Raw genomic sequence first — 20347 nt, forward strand, 5'->3', positions numbered from 1 at the left:
CTCCTAGCCTTCTTAATGGATTTATTAACTTTAGTAGGCATCGCTGCAATGACAACATGTCCACTAATCCCTGTCTCTATACTGACACCGTCAATAAGGTCAATTGCACTCTCAAACTAGTTGGTCATGACAGTTTTAAGGAAAATATGTTCAAAAGTACTTCACAAGACTGCCTGTCCGCACCATCTGCAATGAATCCAGAAATGTTCCAGTCTGAACTCAGTAGGTTAAATGTGACTTTAATTAATATTGCATAATTTGAATATTTCCACATTACTGATCACAAGTTTTCTTTGAACGACTCTATAACTGTCATGGTGGAAATGGGTAGCTGGTAAAAATATTCAATACTTAACTTGAGTTCACCTAGGTCTGTTACAGTGTCCGGATAACTTCATGGTCAAGACTCAGTTTTGACCATGATAAGCACAATATTTTTGTCAACTGCGATGAACCGTCCCCTTCTACGGCATCTAACCTGTCTTTTTGATGTACATTCCGTGCCTTGCTAATTATTTCAGAGCCTTCTGCTTCGGGTTTCAGCCAGCTTTCAGTTTTGAGAATACCTTGGGCACGACAACTTTCCCAAAGGGCAGTAAATTCAGTAATTTTGTTATGAATACTTCAACAATTTACCTTTAAACTTCTGATAGTCTGAGTGTCTTTACTTTGTCCGATTCCACTCTCTGCGTACTGGACTCAGAGGACTCCAAACTAATGCCTAGCTTAAAAAGCTCTCACGTGCACTCTACAAGTACTCTGCTAAATGAGGAGCTGCTTCCTTTGTGTAGTGCACCCTGACCTATCAAGGGGAGACCTCCAATTCTCCACACCATAACACAGGTAAGAAATCTGCAGCCAAGACCATCACAGAACCATGGAGCCTTTGGTTGAGACCCTCCACTTGGCTCCAGACCAAAGGACCCGATCAATACTGGGTATGACGTCACAAATGCATTTAGAAAAACAGCTTGGAATCAGAATGTACAACATACATAGACACAGACTGTACACAACTGCTTAAATACAGGGTGTCCAGGTTGAACATGTAATAATATAAAAAGTAATAACTTGAGACGTAATTGAGATAACTCAAAATGTTTTCTGTGTGTGTTTGTGCCAGTTGGTACCACTGGTGCATGCGTGTAATAGCTTTGTTCTTGTGAACGCTTATCAGAGCCATGTGGACTCCACAGCAGAAGGTGTTTTGTGTGCTTTCTCTAATGAAGCTGAAGTATGTTACACTGATACAATGTTGCTTTCAATGTGAGTGCGGACTGCACATCATGCCATTTTATGGACACTGTGAGGGATTTCTTGAATCACGAATGTCCAAATCACTGTATTGGGACTGCCAGTCCATCGTTTGCTCGGCTTGCTAGAAGCCCAGACATTACGTCACTAATTTTTTTTTCTATGGGGGTTTATGAAGAACCAGGCACCACCTCATGATGTATCAGAACTGCATCACCGCATTCATACAGCCATCGCAAATTTTACACCTGCAATGCTGCAAACAATCGGAGAGAAGTGGAATACAGATTAGATTTCTGTCATGCCACTAATAGTGTGCATATAAAGTTGCATTATATGTGTAAAAAAAACTTTTCAGATACCATACTTGTGGAAACATACCATCAATAAATACCTCAATTATTTCTCAAGTTATTAAATTTTATGTAATAATATGTTTAGCTTGCACATCCTGTATAATCTTATGGAAAATAAAAACACTAAAAATACACTTTTGAATTCCTGTGAGGAATTGGTTGGAAGTGTGTATGATTTCTACCATTGCCTTAATGATTCAATATATTCATTCATATTAACACAATTTAATTTTATAACTATATAATCATAACATATTCAATAAATTTACCGAGTAAGTTGTGTGCCCAAAATTAACCGCTGATGAGTAGCAGTGACATGCAAATATGACACTATAACAGCTGCTAACAAATTTTGGCAAACACCATCTCGAAATATGTCAAGTCAGTACAACCAGACTCACTATAATATCACAAACAGGCTTGTGGGTGCAAGTGTGTGCGTAACTGCCCGCTCCCCACTCTCCCAACCCAAACACACACACACACACACACACACACACACACACACACACACACACACACCTGAGGGAGGACTCGAACCTCTGGCAGGAGGGGCAGCAGAGAGACAGAGACAGAGTGAGCGAGAGACAGAGCGAGCGAGAGAGAGAGAGAGAAGTGGTGGGGTAGTAAATAAATAAATTGATTAGTAGCTCTGTTTTTGGCCTGGAGAAGTAACAACTCAAACTGACTTTGAATAAGTGGTTTCCCAACATGTCACTAAGAAAATGAAGATAACTTCTTTTGAGACATTGTGTCAATACTATAATGTGTAGAGCTGAACAAAATTTTAGCTTACTAATTATAATTTACTTTAATCACAAACAGTAACTGAGTGTAATTAAGTTTATTCTTCTAAGCATAAAATGAAAGTATAAGAGTGGTTTCATTATACCTCACAACAAATTTGAAATACAGGGCATTATAGTGGATTATCAACGACATATGTGTTGTTTATACGAGTTACAATATAATGCACAGCATCTATGACATCAAGCACAACAAACAGTCATTCAGCGTGTCATCACCCTTACAATGAGAAAGTCGTGTGGGGACCCATGTTGAACGAGGACAAGAGTCTGGTGAAGGCTCCAATTCTGATGTTCGTCCATGTGTCCCATAGAGGGGTACATCAGTTGGTGGACACGGAGGGTTTGGGTACTTGCTACAAACTTGAAAACAAAAGACAAGAAAGAAACAAAAATAAAAAATCAAAACAAAAGTAAGCATAAATAATCTTGCAAAAAATGATATGAGTATTCTCTTTTATGAAATCACAGCTTTATGAAAAATCAAATTCAGGTAAACAGAAATACTACAGTGATAATCAATTGAAATAACTGTAAAAAGTGTGAACAAAACTATTTTCAAACATCTCTACAAAGCAGCAAACAGAATAAAATTATCTTTAACTTCATATTGTGCAAACAAATAATTATAAACTTTATAAGCAAGTAAAACATGCAAAACTACCATTTAAATTACGAGACAGAACAGTTTGCCAGTATTTATCTCCAAGAGGCAAAATGTACAGTACCACTGTTACATGCATATAAAAGCAAAAGTGACACATTACCTAGCTTTCAGCACTAATAGTTTCTTTCTCACAAGGGAACCTCCCCATCGCACCCCCCTCAGATTTAATTTAAGTGGGCACAGTGGATAGGTCTTGAAAAACTGAACACAGATCAATCGAGAAAACAGGAAGAAGTTGAGTGGAATTATGAAAAAAATAAGCAAAATATACAAACTGAGTAGTCCATGCGCAACATAGGCAACATCAAGGGTGAAGTGAGCTCAGGAGCATCGTGGTCCCGTGGTTAGCGTGAGCAACTGCGGAACGAGAGGTCCTTAGTTCAAGTCTTCCCTCGAGTGAAATGTTTAATTTTTTATTTTCAGACAATTATCAAAGTTCAGGCACTTACACATAATCAACTTCACTCTCCAATATTCCAGGACATGTTCAGATTTGCTTGGACATATGCAGGATTTGACGGCCTATACACGGAAAAATTTGAAAACGTTAAAAACATATGTTTTGACAGAGCACAGGGAAAACTGTGCGACTGTGAAACTGTTCCATTCATTTGTTGCAGTTTATGTGAAAAACTGCTTATGTTTTCATCACTTTTTTGGGACTGATTATCACATCCACAAGAAAACCTAAATCGGGCAAGGTAGAAGAATCTTTTTACACACTCGCCAAGTGTAAAAGTTAGGTGGGTCGACAACATGTTCCTGTCATGTGACGCACATGCCGTCACCAGTGTCATGTAGAATATATCAGACGTGTTTTCCTGTGGAGGAATCGGTTGGCCTATGACCTTGCGATCAAATGTTTTTGGTTCCCATTGGAGAGGCACGTCCTTTCGTCTACTAATCGCACGGTTTTGCGGTGCGGTCGCAAAACACAGACACTAAACTTATTACAGTGAACAGACACGTCAATGAACGAACGGACAGATCATAACTTTGCGAAAATAAAGAAAGTAAACTTTTCACTCGAGGGAAGTCTTGAACGAAGGACCTCTCGTTCCGCAGCTGCTCACGGTAAGCACGGGACCACGGCGCTCCTGAATTCACGGTATCCTTGATGTTACCTATCTTGCACATGGCCTACTCAGTTTGTATATTTTGCTTATTTTTTCCATAGTTCCACACAACTTCTTCCTGTTTTCTCGATTGATCTGTGTTCAGTTTTTCAAGGCCTATCCACTGTGCCAACTTATAACTAAATCTGGAGGGGGTGTGATGGGGAGGTTCCCTTGTCAGGGAAGAGACAATAAAATGTTGGGGGAGGTTAGAATGGAAGGGCAAGTCACTTGGACACCGGAATAAGAAAGATCAGCGTATAGTATGAATGAGGGTAAACAAAGATGGAGGGGGATGGGTCAGAGAGAGAAAGTGCTAGTTCACCTCCTGAAAATGCAATGAGGTGATAAAACTCATGGGATAGATATATGCACACATACACGTGGTGGTAGTATTTTGTACATAGGGTATAAAAGGGCAATGCACTGGCAGAGCTGTGATCTGTACTCAGGTGATTCATGTGAAAAGGTTTCCACTGTGATTATGGTTGTACTTTAAATGTGGAATGGTAATTGGAGCTAGACTCATGATTTCACAAATCGTTAGAGAATTCAATATTCCAAGTCCACAGTACTAAGAGTGTGTCAAGAATACCAAATTTCCAACGTTACCTCTCACCATGCACAACGCAGCAGCCAACTGCCTTTGCTTAATGACCAAGAGCAAGCAGCGTTTATGTAGAGTTGTCAATGCTAACAGACAAGTAACACAGTGTGAAATAACTACAGAAATCTATGTGGGATATGATGAACATATAAGTTAGGACAGTGCATTTTGGAATTAATGGGCTACAACAGCAGACAATTGATGCAAGTGCCTTTGGTAACAGCACAATGTTGCCTGCAGTGCCTCTCATGGGCTTGTGACCATATTGGTTGACCCTAGAGAACTGGCCTGGTCACATGAGTCCCAATTCCAGAAGGTATGAGCTGATGGTAGGGTTTGAGTGTGGCACAAACCCCATGAAGCCACTGATCCAAGTTGTCAATAAGGCACTGTACAGGCTGGTGGTGTTTCCACAATGGTGTGGGTTGTGTTTATATGGAATGAACTGAATCCTCTGGTCCAACTGAAGTGATCATTGACTGGCAAAGATTATGCCCGGCTACTTGTAGACCACTTGCAGCCATTCAAGGACCTCATGTCCCCTGACAACAATGGAATTTTTATGGATGGCAATGCGTCATTGTCACCAGAACACAATTGTTCGTCGCTGATTTGAAGAACAGTCTGTACACTTTGAGCAAATGGTTTGGCCACCAAGACTGCACGACATGGGACTTAATTGTGAGGTCAGGTTGTGCACAAAATCCTGCAATGGCAACACTTTTGCAATTATGAATGGATAGAGAGGTGGCTTCGCTCAATATTTCTGCAGGGGACTTCCAATGACTTGTTGAGTCCATGCCACATTGAGTTGCTGCACTAAGAGATAAGCCCCTTTTATATGAATGACTTTCTTGCGTCAGTCAACTACTTGTAGTGAGTTAGTCTGCTGCACTGCCCGTAACATATTATTCCTATACTGAGTCTCACTTGTCCACACTGACAGTTGTTCATATGTCAGCGTTAAAATTGTGTTTGTCGTGACAGCTGCCTGCTCTGCAGTTTGGCATCCGAACAGAGAAAGCAACATTATGAGAGGCAATTATTCTTATGAAACGTTGAAATATTGTAACAGGAACAAGGAATTAGCAACGAAAATAGTGTTTTCTAATGATCATAGCAACACATGCTGAATGTTCTGGACAAATATGGCAAATTTTCGACATGGCTGACAACTTAAATAATTGGTGAAATGTCACCCTCCCCTCCCTTATATTACAAAACAACTTAATTTATTTTAGAAGGCAGTAAATAATGCCTTTTTATTTTATGCTTTGTGCCTTGTTTTATTTCTAAGAACCAAATAACATAGAAAATTATTTTTCTTGTTCAACAGAGTTGACTGTTCCAGTGTTGAAACAATTTTCATTTAAAATTTTGATCTGTTTACATTCTTATTTATGCATAGTGTAGGTATTTGCTTTGTCCAGGTTCAATGAAACCTAAATACCTTTTTACTTTCAGATATTTGGTCTCTCTTGTGAGAGAACACTATAGAAAAATATCTTTGCAGCATGCCACAAAACAAAGCAAAACATAAACTACACATTAGGAACACACAAAAGCACAAAATCCATTACTATACCATGAGTGTGCATGATGAGAATTGGTTAGCTTCTGACATCAGCAGACAATGCTACAATCCCTGTTCACGTGCATACACAGTTTTCAGTATTCATGTGATTATAGATCTCTACTTTGACAAAGTCAATTTATCATTGACATCATTGATTTACCGGTGATGGGGTTAGCAGGTGCGGGTTGCGCACCCAACACATACAATCAATTTTGACCAAAAAGTCATCATGTAAAATACGATACATAAGGTAGAGGTGTAGCATGATGGTACAGCTGAAGCACAATTTTCAAGTAAACAGTCCTAATCTATTCATATAATACAATAAAACAGAATAAGAACTGTAGCAAAAGCAAATATGCGAAGATTGAAACCAGCACAAGACTGTGTATTCAAAATTCTGCAACCAGTATCTATTTCAATATGTGATAAAAAATAAAAATAAAATAAACAGTAACTGACAAGACCAGATATACAGTATGAATGTAGGCCTACAGTTTTAAGAGATGTAGCCACAGAGCAAAATCTGACACATACATAGAAGTGCTGTCACAGTGTAGTCCCTACACACACACACAACCACACAGCACTCCACACGTCCCCCCCCCCTCCCCCTCTCATACACTGCTATCCCTTCCCCTTCCCTGCCCCCTCTGGACTGCTGCTTCCATTCCACGTGACAGTCGCATTCTTGTCCAAACTGCTGGAAATGGTGATCATGTGTGCATGAGACGTGCTCGCTTGTGTGAATGAATGGTGTTTGCTTCTCTTTCTTTTACTGCTGATGGCTGTGGCCAAAAGTTAAAGTGTAAGTGTTATTTAATTGAGACTGTCTGCAACTTAATGTGTCATCTTCATGGTAAGTAGCGATTTAGCTTTTCCTCACATAATTTGTACTGTATCGTCAGCTGTAAATAACCTTTGTCCTTCAACAAATTTTGGTTGCATTATCTCTGGCAACACAATCACTACCACCTGAATTTCAGTGTATGTCTATGTTTATAAATATTGTGACTTACCGAACGAAAGCGCTGGCAGGACGATAGACACACAAACAAACACAAACACACACACAAAATTCAAGCTTTCGCAACAAACTAAAAAAAGAGAGGAACTATTGAACTAATCACATTGGTATCTATACTGCAACTGTAAAACCCACATCCTTTCGTCTTTCCCTCTCCTTCCCCTCTTTCCTGATGAGGCAACAGTTTGTTGCGAAAGCTTGAATTTTGTGTGTGTGTTTGTGTTTGTTTGTGTGTCTATGGTCCTGCCAGCGCTTTCGTTCGGTAAGTCACATCATCTTTGTTTTTAGATATATTTTTCCCACGTGGAATGTTTCCCTCTATTATATTTATAAATATTGTGTGTAATATATTCCAAAAATTACAGCAGTACTATCTTGTTTGGAAAAATCAATTCCTGTTAGTTGCAGTATAGATACCAATGTGATTAGTTCGATAGTTCCTCTCTTTTTTAGTTTGTTGACCTAATTGTTAAAAAAAGTGTTTGTAATAAAGATTGTAATTGCAATGCAAATACAGCTCATCTGAAATTAACTGCTGTGGCATAATACAGCGTTCAGTGCAAATTATAATTGTCACATAGTATTCTATTTAGATTCTCTCTTCCACAGCAGTTAATATTGCAGTAAATCACCACTATTTTCAAGTTTGTTATTACACACAACCTCAACAAAAGAAGAAAAAAGACATATCTGATTTGGTAAAGGTAACTCCAGGTAAGCAGTAAATTTTATCCCATGTTTTTTTCTCATTATAGCCCAAATCACTTTCTTGGGCACTGTAGCTTCAGTTCTTAAAAGTAGCTTGTTATCCTCATAACATAAATCATTATGAAATTACAATAGAATCATTGAGATTAATTTCATATTATTTGTTTAGTGTTTAGAAAAACATGCCAAGTCTTGATGTGGCCTGACTGTGATTGTTGTTCTTGGGAAGGAGATGAGTCAGTTGCAGTTTGTAAGCAGCTGGGGATTCCCATGTCAAGTAATTGGAAGCTGCTGTGAATGGGTGTGCTACCAAGACACACTTATAATAAATATAAAAAAACACTTCAAATACTATCCTTTCCTGTGGATACTGCCTCCTATACATGTAACACAGGACATACGACAGGAAAATTTCATTTCAACAACAACATAATGAAGAGTGTGAAATCAGCACTGTTTAATGAAGTAACACAAAATCTGTGAATTTTAGTGAGATAACAAGTTACTGGCAGTTATTAAAGAAATAATGTGGAAAATAGCAGTTTCCACTACTCGAAGGTAACAAACATTGTACATCTCCGGATGTCCGTGACATCTGATAGCTATTTAACACTGAAATCAGGTACTAACTTTTCCATCATTACTGATTGTGGTAAATAATCTAGTTTAAAATAACAGTTCACTCCCCATGTTAAGAAGTGAGACTGAAGGCACTTTGCTTCCAGTTGCTGCCAACATGAGTGATTAAAGAGTACTGTGCACAATAGACGGTGGTATATATGGTTGAACTCTGTGCTTCATAAGCACTAATATTTATTTTTGTAACAAAACTACCATTAGTGAATGTGTAAAAGTATTATGTAATTTAAATTTCTATCGGACAAAAAATTTCAGCATTCGTCATATAAGTCAAAGCACAACAACCACACTATCTGTCAGAGAGTAAACTTATCTTGTAATGTGTACAGTAGAGTCCCGTTAATCCGAACTAATTGGGACCGGACCTTGTTCACATCACCGATTTGTTTGGATTAGCCGGAATTACGGTTACGAGTTTCTAGAATGAAGTATACCAAGCAGATAAGTAGATACACCATGGTAACAAATGGGAACAAGTGTGGGAACAATGGCTCTCTCTCACTCCCTGCCCTTGTTGTTGTGCATTGTGGAGACCTTTGTAGTGTCTGAGGTCAGTGAACTGCCAGTTGGCTCGCAAAGTGCTTGGTTACGTTAGTTATCAATCATCGGCATGCGTAACAGTTTATTGTATTCGTTCAGGTGTAGTGGTGTATGTATTTTCGTCATGAGTAAATGGAAACATACAACGTTAACTCTCAAAGAAAAACTGAATGCTTTGAATCGGATAGACAATGGTGAGAATGTATCTAAACTGGCAACGGAACTGGGTGTTGGCAAAGCAACCATTTGTGAGTGGAAGAAGAACCTAGTGAAGCTGTGCAACGTCTTCAGGAAAAACACTTGGAATTTGGCAGACTTTGAAACAGTCCCAGTACGATAAAGTGGATGAAGCTCTTTTCCTTTGGTTTACGCAGGAAAGAGAAAGGGGAACTCCTTTGAGTGGAGCACTGGTTCAGGAGAAGGCTGTTTACCTAAACAAGTCAATGAATGGTGATCAGTCTTTTAGTGCGAGTACAAGTTGGCTGGGCAGATTCAAAGAACATCATGGAATCCATCAGCTAACAATTACTGGAGAGGAACTTTCTTCTGACTGTAATGCAGCAAAGGAATGCTTGGGTGAGTTTGTAAAAATGATAAGAGAGGGAAAGTATTCTCCCCAACAAATTTATAAAGCTGACAAGACTGGCCTTAATTTTAGGGCATTGCCAACAAAAAGCCTGGCATCAAAAGCAGAAGACCATGCTCCTGGTTTTAAAATGTGCAAAGATTGTGTGACTTTATTAGCGTGCAGTAATGCTGCTGGTATTCACAAGCTGCCTTTAATGCTGATCGGTAAATCTGCTAGGCCCAGAGCTTTTAAAAACTGCAACATGAAGTCCCTGCCCATATATTACTGCAACCAGAAAAAAGCATGGATGGATGGATGGATGGATGGATGGTAAGCTGTTCAAAGAATGGCTTCACGGTCAGGAAAATCATTTGTCTCCCCATACAATTCTTTTGATTGATAACGTGTCATCTCACCCCCAGCACTGAGTAATTATGTGACAGAGAAATTGTGACGAAGTTTTTACCACTGAGTGTTACACCACTTCTACAGCTGATGGACTAGGGCGTACTGCAAACATTAAAACTGATTTACAGAAAACAATTTTTAAGAATGCTGATCCAAGATGATAGCATTCCTTTAGTGGACAAAATAAGAAAGACCAGTGTGAAGCATGTTGTTTATTGGGCTGCTGAGGCATGGCAGAATATTTCAGAAAAGACTCTGAGAAAATCGTGGAGAAAAGTGTGGACTCTCTTGAATTTCAGAACAACCTAGTTGAAAATGAAGAGAAAAATCTACTACAAATGATACAGACAATCACTGGATGTGAAGAAGCTAGTGAAGGTGATGTAGACGAGTGGATGGCAGCAGATGGGGCATGTATGGAGAGCCTTACTGACACTGATTTAGTTACTGCTGTGACTCAAGACCAGGAAGAAGTGGACAGCTGTGAAGGAAGTGATAATGAGCCTGAAAGTTACAAAGGAGAGCTGGTGCCACACAGTGATACGGCAGAAGCCTTTGACCTTGTGCTACATTATTTGGAGCAACAGCCCACTGCTAAACCTGCTGATTTGATGTTTATGAGATGATGGTGCAGCTATGCCTCATATAACAGACTCTTCATTATGCCAAAAAACAATTACTGAGTTTTTTCATCTAAAAAGTAGGGACAAAATGTCCACAATATTTTAGTAAGTTTGACAACTTTTCTTTCATTGGTATGCATTGTTTAAACCTAATGTTTTCTTGCCAATTTTTCTAATACATGTTTACTGTACTGTGTGAATTAAAATAGTGTATATGTACAGCAGTTTACTGCACAGTTTTCCATACTTAGACTAACATTTTTCATGTTCGGATTAACCAAACATTCGGATTACCGGGGTTTGAATTAGTGGGGCTCTGCTGTACTATGTTATGAAAAGTGATTTAATATCAACATAATTGTTCAATTCAGACACAAATACATACAACTTTTTGTTGTTCATCACATCATACGTTTTTTGGTCATGTAGCTGTTTCACCCCAATGTTCAAAGTTTGCAGCAGTGCAGCACTATAAATGTTTTCTCTAAAATTATCATGAAATCTCAAGTTAGAACACATTCTGTCTCTATTCATTGCATCCTAAACTCGGTGAAGTACAAATGTGCTGAAGTAATTTGTAACTGTGAAAATGCTGAAGCCTACAGTGACTGCTGATGACAAGGTGTGGGAATTGGAAACTGAAGGGTTTTACGCTCCTGATAAGGCAGTAGTTTCTGTTTTCTTTTAAGCAAAGACACCATTTTGAAAAACAAGCAAAATGAAAAGTGTACATGCAACAAAATGAACAGTCCAGTTTGCAAATAAAGTGGCAGTCTTCAATTAGTAGCAGCTTTGAAATTGCAAAAACGAAGAAAAGTAACTGCAGTTATCGGGCCCATTTCACTCCACAAACTGGAAAACAAAGATTTTCAGCAAAGGAAGAATGATTTCATTGAAGGTAGGCTGCATTTTGTTAACAGGTAAAATACAGTTTGACATTCTCCCTAATAAAAGTTAAAACTTAACATTTAATAAATTGTGCTCTAGTAGAGTACCAAATTAATTTACAAAGCCAGGTACGTAACAGAATAAAAGATCCTTATTAGGTGCCGGTAACACAAAATGTGTAATAGCTATGACACAACAACAATGAAAAAAATGATGTAATGGAGCAGCTAGCAGGGAAATATGTTATTATATTAGCCAAAGAGCCCACCAACAGAATTGGTTTGTTTCTCTGCTGTGCAGTTGATAACTGCTGAAATGTCATATGAGAAGAAAGTTTTTGTTGCACTTATAAAAGTTCTGGAAGCAGCAAATTCAATGCACTGTGCTTGTATAATTTTAGGAATCTTCTCAAATACGATAAACAGTATGATAATGTGAAAGCTGCAATGAATGACACTGATACATGAACAAATTTGTTGACTGTTAGAAAACAATCATAGGTGATCATTTAAACCACGTTAAATGCTGGGTATATTTAATGAATGTGATTGCAAACATTTTTTTTACAGGAATTTAATAAGCCATTTTAACATTCTGGAACCCATGGTTCTCCACAACCACTGGCAGAATATTTTGAAGACATGATTGAATTCTTCCACAGCTATGATATGTGACAGCTGTCTAATGCAGGTACAGAGTGTGGCAATTCCCTGTTGAGTGATGAAGTGAACTGGATTCTTGTGAAGACTACATTTGTTAAAGAATATGTCAGTGAATTCATTACTATGACTGCATTGTTAAAGGGTTCAAAATGTTCCACTTTGCACACACTTTGAAGAAAGTTAAAATGGCTTGAAGAATGTTTGAGTACTAGGCAAAGGAATTTTTGGTGATTAAACAAATACGATTAAAGAGAGAGAGAGAGAGAGAGAGAGAGAGAGAGAGGGGGGGGGGGGGAGGGGAAGTATTTCAGACAGAAGTTAAGGAGGGATTGAAGCATACTATGTTGCATATTCAGATGAGGTTGTCAACTCTCTTGGCCACAGATCCAAACGAACCAGTCTTCAAAGCCTTAGATTCATGTTTTAACCCAAAGACAATAGGCTTGAAACCCATTAATGTAGACCTTGCAAGGATCTTGCAGACTGTACCTGGAATGACTGGTCTCAATAGTGCAGATACTCTAAAGGTGTGTAAATTTCTTCAGATGTTCGCTGAAAAGCATATGTCCATGCCATGCCAATTATATGTTGACATGACAAATGTCTCGAAGTTGGTAATCAGTAGTTTTTAATGCTGGGTATTTGGATTCAGTGTTCCAGTGTACAAAATGTGAGGCTATTTTCTAACTGCAGTGAAGTGTTGACAGGTGAGTAGCACAGTCTCTCAGAAGGCTATAAATCATGTCAATGCTGCCATCTGAAAAACTGTCCACAGTATTTGGCTGAAAACATACTGCTTTGGAATAGCTTTTTTTCTTTAATTATCAAGTATAATATAAATGTTTTCCCTTTCTCTTCAAGTTAGCATAATGTAAATAAACATGATGTGTATGGTGTAATAAATACATTGTAAATGATAGGTATAGTTTCATTTCCAACACAGAATTGGAAAGTGGTTAAACAGATCGAAAGTAAGTAATCGAAAAGAGAAACAAGTTGGCAGTAAATAACGCTGAAATTAAAAAAAGAAACCCTGAAATGGAGGAGGCAGGGACCAGGGAGAATTCAGAGAACTACACACATTGTTCTACCAACAAATTTGAGGTGCTGATCCCACTGAAATTGAGCCAGTGAGGCACCTTCACCTGTTGGGAAGTCTACAGTGTCCTACGTCAATGGAAAGTAGATGCAGTTGGTAGGGGTGTGTTAATTGTTGGCAGTTAGAATGTAAAGTGAATAATGGTACCCATTAGAGAAATTGCATCAAATGATAAGCAGAATCACCTTGTGCAGTGATGCATATACCTGAAGAGGCTATTCTGGTGACAGTTGAGAGAATATGATGCAATCAGCTGCAGATTGTCATACAAATTGGAAACATTGATACCTGCCAACTGGGTTTCCAAGGTAATATTTGAATCATTCTAGCAACTGGCAGTGAATGTGAAGAACACCAGTCATGTTCACAGAATGATAATGAAGCTCATAATCTGCAGAACTTTCCCCAGAACAGATTTTGTTTCCTGATTTTGACTGATGTGGAAGTCCTGAACCACAGACTTTGAAGGTTTTGGGACAGGTTAGGCTGTGATTTCCTAGACAAGCACTCTATATGTGAAAACTGTAGGATGCCCCTTAATGGATCAGGAGTGCACCACACATCAGTAGCTATCACCCAGAAAACTAACTGTGTGTGGCGTATGCAGGGCCACAAATGTATATTAGATTAGGTAGCTCTCCAAATAATGATAGCTGTAGGAGATCCAACGTATTAAATCCAAAGAAGTGCAGCTTAGAGAAGAGAAATTAAAATACTAGTGATCAACTGCCAAAGCATTTGAAACAAAGTTCCAAAGTGTGTAGCACTTCTAAAAAGCAGTGATCGTCATATAATCCTACAACTATGTGTATAGTGAAAAGATAGGCTAATGGGAAATGGAGGTACGACATTCATCAAAGTATACGCAATACTCAAATCTACCAAAACAGATAGTGTAGCTGCAGGTGAGATTGTTGGAGCAAGACTCAGTATCCAGTGCGGGGATAAACTTGTAACTGGGTCCTTCTACCGAACACCAGACTCACCCAGATGTAACTGAGAACTCTTCAGTGAACATTAGCTCACTAATGCATATCTTTTCCACCCATACTACCATCATTGGAGGAGATTTTAATCGTTCAGCTATCATCTGGGAAAATTAGTTTTATAAATTGTGGATGTGAACAGACATCTTGTGAAGCAACACTAAACACATTCTCTGAAAAGTACTTTGGACAAATAGTTCAGAAGCTCCCTCATGATGGAAATATATTATACACAATGGAAAGAAGAAACCTGGACTCTTTGAGGATCTCTATATTGAGACTTGTGTCAGTGACTGTGAGGCAGTTGCAGCAGCAAAGTTTACTAAAGTACAAAGGACAATCAAAACAAGTAGAGAGATTTCTATGTTCATTAAAATAAGTAAACACACAGTTATGTAATCCCTCAAGCAGGAACTCTTAAAGGAGTTAGCTCTGGGCATCAATATATACAGGAACTATGGCTCAAATGTACAAGAGTGACTGACATATCTAGCAGAACATTTGTGACTGGTGGGACCCTCCAACACAAGCTGTTCACCTTGAGTGCCCACACGTGGGCAGGAAGGCACCTGCAGGCACAGGTGGGCATGGTGAGCAAACAACTGACATGTGGGCAGTCAAACAGCCAAGCTTTAGTATAGATGTTTGTACAGCCCTAACGGTGGGTGTGAGGGCAGGAGAGTGGGCAACTGGCTCAAGCACAACAGGCAAAATGCACACAACAGCACTGCTCCACAAGTATCCAGTCATCTTAATAAAATTTCAAAGTAGTGAAAAGATTGGCAATTTGGTTTAATCGTTCAGAAACATAAAATTCTGCAGTCACAAAATGCAGTAACAAACTCAATCAGTCAACTGAAATCAAGCACTGCATACAAATATCTCAGGGCAACAATTTGTGGGACTAATAACTGGAATGATCAAATAGTCTCAGACTTTGGGAAAATATATAAAGGAGATCGCTTACAAAACTCTCAGGCAACCAGTCCTAGAACATTGCCCAAGTGCGAAGGACACATAAACAGGGCTACAACGGGAAATGAACATATATGATTAAGGCCAGCAGAAAAGGTGACAGCTTTGTATGACCCACAGAAGGGCACCATGGAAAAGCTGAAAAACCTGAATTAACAGAGGCTTGAAGATAAAACTATGAAGTTTAACAATGGAAAATCCAGGGTGGAATGTAACAATATTGTGAAAAGAAAGTTACCACTGACCATATAGAAGAGATGCTGAATCACAGATAGTCACAACAAAAAGACTGTCACAAATTAGCTTTCGGCCAGTAAGGTCTCCATCAGAATTAGACGGCAAACACACATACATACACACTCACGCAAACGCAACTCACACACGCATGACTGCAGTCGTAAGCAACTGAGGTAACACTGCAAGCAGCAGCACCGGTGCGTGATGGGAGTGGCAACTGGGTGGGAGTAAGGAGGAGGCTGGGGTGGGGAGGGGGAGGGATAGTAGGGTAGGTGTGGCAGACAGACGTGCTGTTGGGGAGCACAGAGGGATGAGGTGGAAAGAGGGTAGGGCAGCTACTTGCAGTTGGGAGGTTAGACGGAGAGAAGGGAGGGATGAGGTGGAGAGAGGGTGCGTGATAGTGGGAAAGGAGAGAAGTAAAAAGACAGCATGTGATGGAGGAATGAGGGTTGTGTAGTGCTGGAATAGGAACAGCAAAGGGGCTGGATGGGAGAAGACAATGACTAAGGAAGGCTGAGGTCAGGAGGGTTATGGGAACGTAGGATATATTGCAGGGAAAGTTCCCAAGTGTGCAATTCAGAAAAGCTGGTGTTGGTGGAAAGGATCCACATGGCACAGGCTGTGAAGCAGTCATTGAAATCAAGGATGTCATGTCCGCCAGTCTACTCAACAGCAGGGTGGTCCACTTGTTTCTTGGCCACAGTTTGTCGGTGGCCACTCATGCAGACAGACAGCTAGTTGGTTGTCATGTCCACATAGAATGCAGCACAGTGGTTGCAGCCTAGCTTGCAGATTACATGACTGGTTTCACAGGTAGCGCTGGTTTTGATGGGATAGGTTATGTTTGTGACTGGACTGGAGTAGGTGGTGGTGGGAGGATGTATAGGACAGGTCTTACATCTAGGTCTATTACAGGAGTATGAGGCATGAGGTAAGGGGCTGGGAGCAGGGGTTGTGTAGGCATGGACAAGTATATTGTGTAGGTTCGGTGGACAGTGGAATACCACTGTGGGAGGGGAGGGAAGGATAGTGGGCAGGACATTTCTCATTTCACGGCACGACGAGAGGTATTCGAAACCCTGACGGAGAATATGATTCAGTTCCTCCAATCCTGGGTGGTACCAAGTTATGAGGGGAATGCTCCTCTGTGGTCAGACGGTGGGACTTTGTGAGGTGGTGGGATCCTGGAAAGATAAGGCACAGGAGATTTGTTTTTGAACAAGGTTGGGAGGATAATTATCACGTATTTATGCTAAATCACTGCTGGAAATTATGTTTCACTGTTGCATGTGGGTTTGCTTCAGACTAATGTGCTCATTATGTGAATTATTTCTACCATCTCGAGTAAACTGTGCCTCATCAGTAAATAAAATGTATTTGCATAACCGCCAATTAGTATTTAACCAATTGCACAACTCCAAGTGAAGCACAGGATCTCCTGGATATAAATGATGCACTTTTGTTAATGGTAAGGATATAGATTATTGTACCTCAGTGTACGCCACACCTTAGATTATGAAATGCTAATCATTGAGAGATATGTCATGTACTGGCACCTAGGCTATGTTGAACAGCATCCATAATATCCTCATCACTGTCTTCACGTATTGAGCACTCGTACTGATTATGAACGCTAGGTGGAGAACCTGTGTCCCGTAACATTTGAAATACTCCACTAATGGTTGGTGCATTTGGAGTTGGATAACATACGCGATATTTGTTAACTGCAGCCATAACATTACCATCACTTTTACCAGAAATAAACACCACATCGGTGTATTCCTCTGTCGTAAATTTGAAAGGCCTCTCTATTTCATAAATAATCTATAAAGGAGTGGAGACTAGAGCAGAGTCTACCAATACTTTCTGTGGTCTTAGTATCTTTTGTCCTCTGCACAAGGAATACGTTCTTTCTGTGCTGTACGAAAGTACCTACTTATGCTATGGAGCAGCAAAAGTTATGGCTGAGAAGGCCAGGTCACTTCTTCTACCCCTCATCTTTACTGTGTTACTGAGTGCCAATGAGAAGCCTTTGACCAATTCCAGCTTGTTCCATGACTCTATGCTCGGCCATGCATGCCGTTCAGGTGGCTTTGTAAGCAGCAATGGCTAACAAACAAACACCTATCATTAACAGGATTCTTGTGGCAATACTGTACATCATTCATGCTGCTACAGGTATGGCATGTTGCTATCTGCTATCCAGCATTCATTTGTGTGTGCGCAACATGGAAGTGTATGTTTGCAAAGAGAACACTGATTTTCACTGAGCAGTATTTTTTTTTTGTTTGAAAATTATGATGAGCGAGTTTCAAGACGCAGAGGGCAAAACAAAGACTGTTATATACCAGGTATACGGATTCCTTTGTGATCTTAAATACAATGCCAGAAGAGACTAAATTGTATTGCCACTGCAACAACAAGGGTATGTGGTGTTTCAGTACGAACTGCACACAGCATATTTTCAGAAGCATGGGCAACGGAAACCTATGGTCAAAAAATGAAATTTCGATCTCCGAGAAAAGACATTAGTGGAAGAATAACTGTCACTGAATTGCAATTTTATCCACAAGATGTTGTTCATTGCACTGTATTAGAATTTTATGACTGGCAAGTATCTTACAAGGCAAAGGGTCACAGATGTATTAAATGACAAGATTGCTTTCACGGGGGACGCCATTCAAGTGGAAGAATTTTGATATCGCTAGAATTTAGGTACAGAAAATGCAATGATGGAAGACACATTCTGATGGAAGAGATCTGATACTGCAACAGCCAGGACTACTTTTCTGAAAAAACATGCACAACATCTGGAAAGAAAATCATCATTGCCCTATTATTTATCTCAATGACACCTAGCTAAGTCAAACTCGTGCCAGAAAGGAGATCTGGCAGGATTTGAAAGTCAATGATGGGTTGAAAGTATCGACTGGCAAAGGAAACAAGACTTATTGTCCGTCATTCAGCATCATTTGAATACGGCTTTATCATAAGAGCAAAGCTAATATTTACATCCTGCAAATCTATTGATTATCATGAAGAAATGAGCAGTTTTGTATTGAAACACTAATCCTAATTCAAGTACAAAAAAGGAAGAAACTGCAGTCGCTAAAAGAGTGGAGTATTTCTATTTCAGCCACAATACAAAAGCAGATATGTTGAGGCAGTCAGGCACCACAAGCACCTTTATAATCAATATGAATTTGACAGCTTAGCAGCACAAATGGGCCATGAATTTGTGAGGCTGTTGCCCTACCGCTCCTAATACAACCCCGTAGAAAATTTGTGGGCTCTAGTGAAGGGAAAGGTCACATCCAGAAATTGGACATTCAAAATGAAAGATGTGCAGCATGTCCTCGAGGAAGCGACTGATGATGTCACAGCTGTGAACACTGTTCCCTCTCTCTGCTCCCTTTCCTGTCATCTTACCTCTGACCCCGTCACCTCTCCCCACAAAAAAAAAAAAAAAAAAAAAAAAAAAATAAAAGTCAACAAGAGGCAGAACAACCACCTGGTGCACACTGCCTGTGGAGACATTTGTCAATGTTACTTTTGGGGAGGAGACAACACGTGTTTTCTGCCTGGTATCTAGGTTAAACCTAATGCGCAAAATGAAGGAATGCTTAAATGTTTACATAATCGTAACAGAAATTTAACATATGAACAGTAATACTGTAGCTGACTTAATATAACTTCTACAACATACGAGAATACCTTAATATGAGGGGACTGCTGTTGCACAACAGTATTTTCTAAGCACTTTCTTGACATACAGCTTCACAGCCATAATAAATAGTTTAAAATAAGTCACTGCCTGCTTCTGATTCAAAAAGCATTATTTCAATGTGCTGTCTGCCAATTTTGGTTATTAATGTGCTGTCTGCCAATTTTGGCTATCATACCACTTTCAAGTGAGCGCCATGTAATGTACTGAGCATACATGTGCCAGGAAGCACTGCCACATCACACAGTTTGCTGGGTTCAGTTCAACATGTGCAGGACAAGAGTTATCGACATGGGATGATACAGGTGTGTGGCAAGGACAAAGCGTATAAAAAAGATACAAGTGATGCCATCTACACTTTCCCCTCCAGCTGTCACTTTTGCTGCTCCCTAATATAGTTGTAATTACTGTTGTCTTTGTACCTTGTGCACAGAAGCAATATTGTTTTTCTGCTACAGAGGTTGATCAGTTTCTGCTTGGAATTTGCTGAAACAGGAGAGTTCACAAGCAATGGTAATGCTAAGAGTAACTCAAATACTTGAGGAAACAGAACATCCTCCAACTCTTCCATTAAAATTTAATGACATCAATCCACTAACAAGTTTAGATTAGGGTTATTATCTAAATTAATGTTTTTATCTGTCCAAGTACACAATATAAGCGAAGATCTTATGGAATATACGGTAGTATATTTTATAATGGATTTAATTTAATAAATGACAGAATTGCGCGAGGGTTTATATAATTTTCTACTGGATGGCAATTATAATTATAGATAATGGTTGGGTTTTTACAACTTTTTTAGGGCAGGTTAATTTACAATTTAGGTAGCCAAGTTATATGACCCTGACACTTAAATAATAACACTAAGATGAAGTATAA

At 39.4% G+C, this 20347-nt stretch overlaps 1 protein-coding gene across 3 annotated transcripts in view; it reads right to left on the reverse strand.

The window, feature by feature from the left end:
* LOC126259659 (mothers against decapentaplegic homolog 4) overlaps positions 1–20347 on the reverse strand; it is a 171667-nt gene that overhangs the window by 102550 nt on the left and 48770 nt on the right. For 2 of the 3 annotated variants that reach the window (XM_049956591.1, XM_049956592.1), the window contains exon 6: positions 2642–2779. The exons of the other annotated variant lie outside the window; for it this stretch is intronic. In XM_049956591.1, coding sequence (XP_049812548.1) covers positions 2642–2779 — 138 coding nt within the window. The remainder of the gene's footprint in view (positions 1–2641; positions 2780–20347) is intronic. 3 annotated transcript variants of the gene reach the window in all.

Source organism: Schistocerca nitens, chromosome 5, assembly GCF_023898315.1.
Source record: "Schistocerca nitens isolate TAMUIC-IGC-003100 chromosome 5, iqSchNite1.1, whole genome shotgun sequence".
Taxonomy (NCBI): Eukaryota; Metazoa; Arthropoda; class Insecta; order Orthoptera; family Acrididae; genus Schistocerca; species Schistocerca nitens.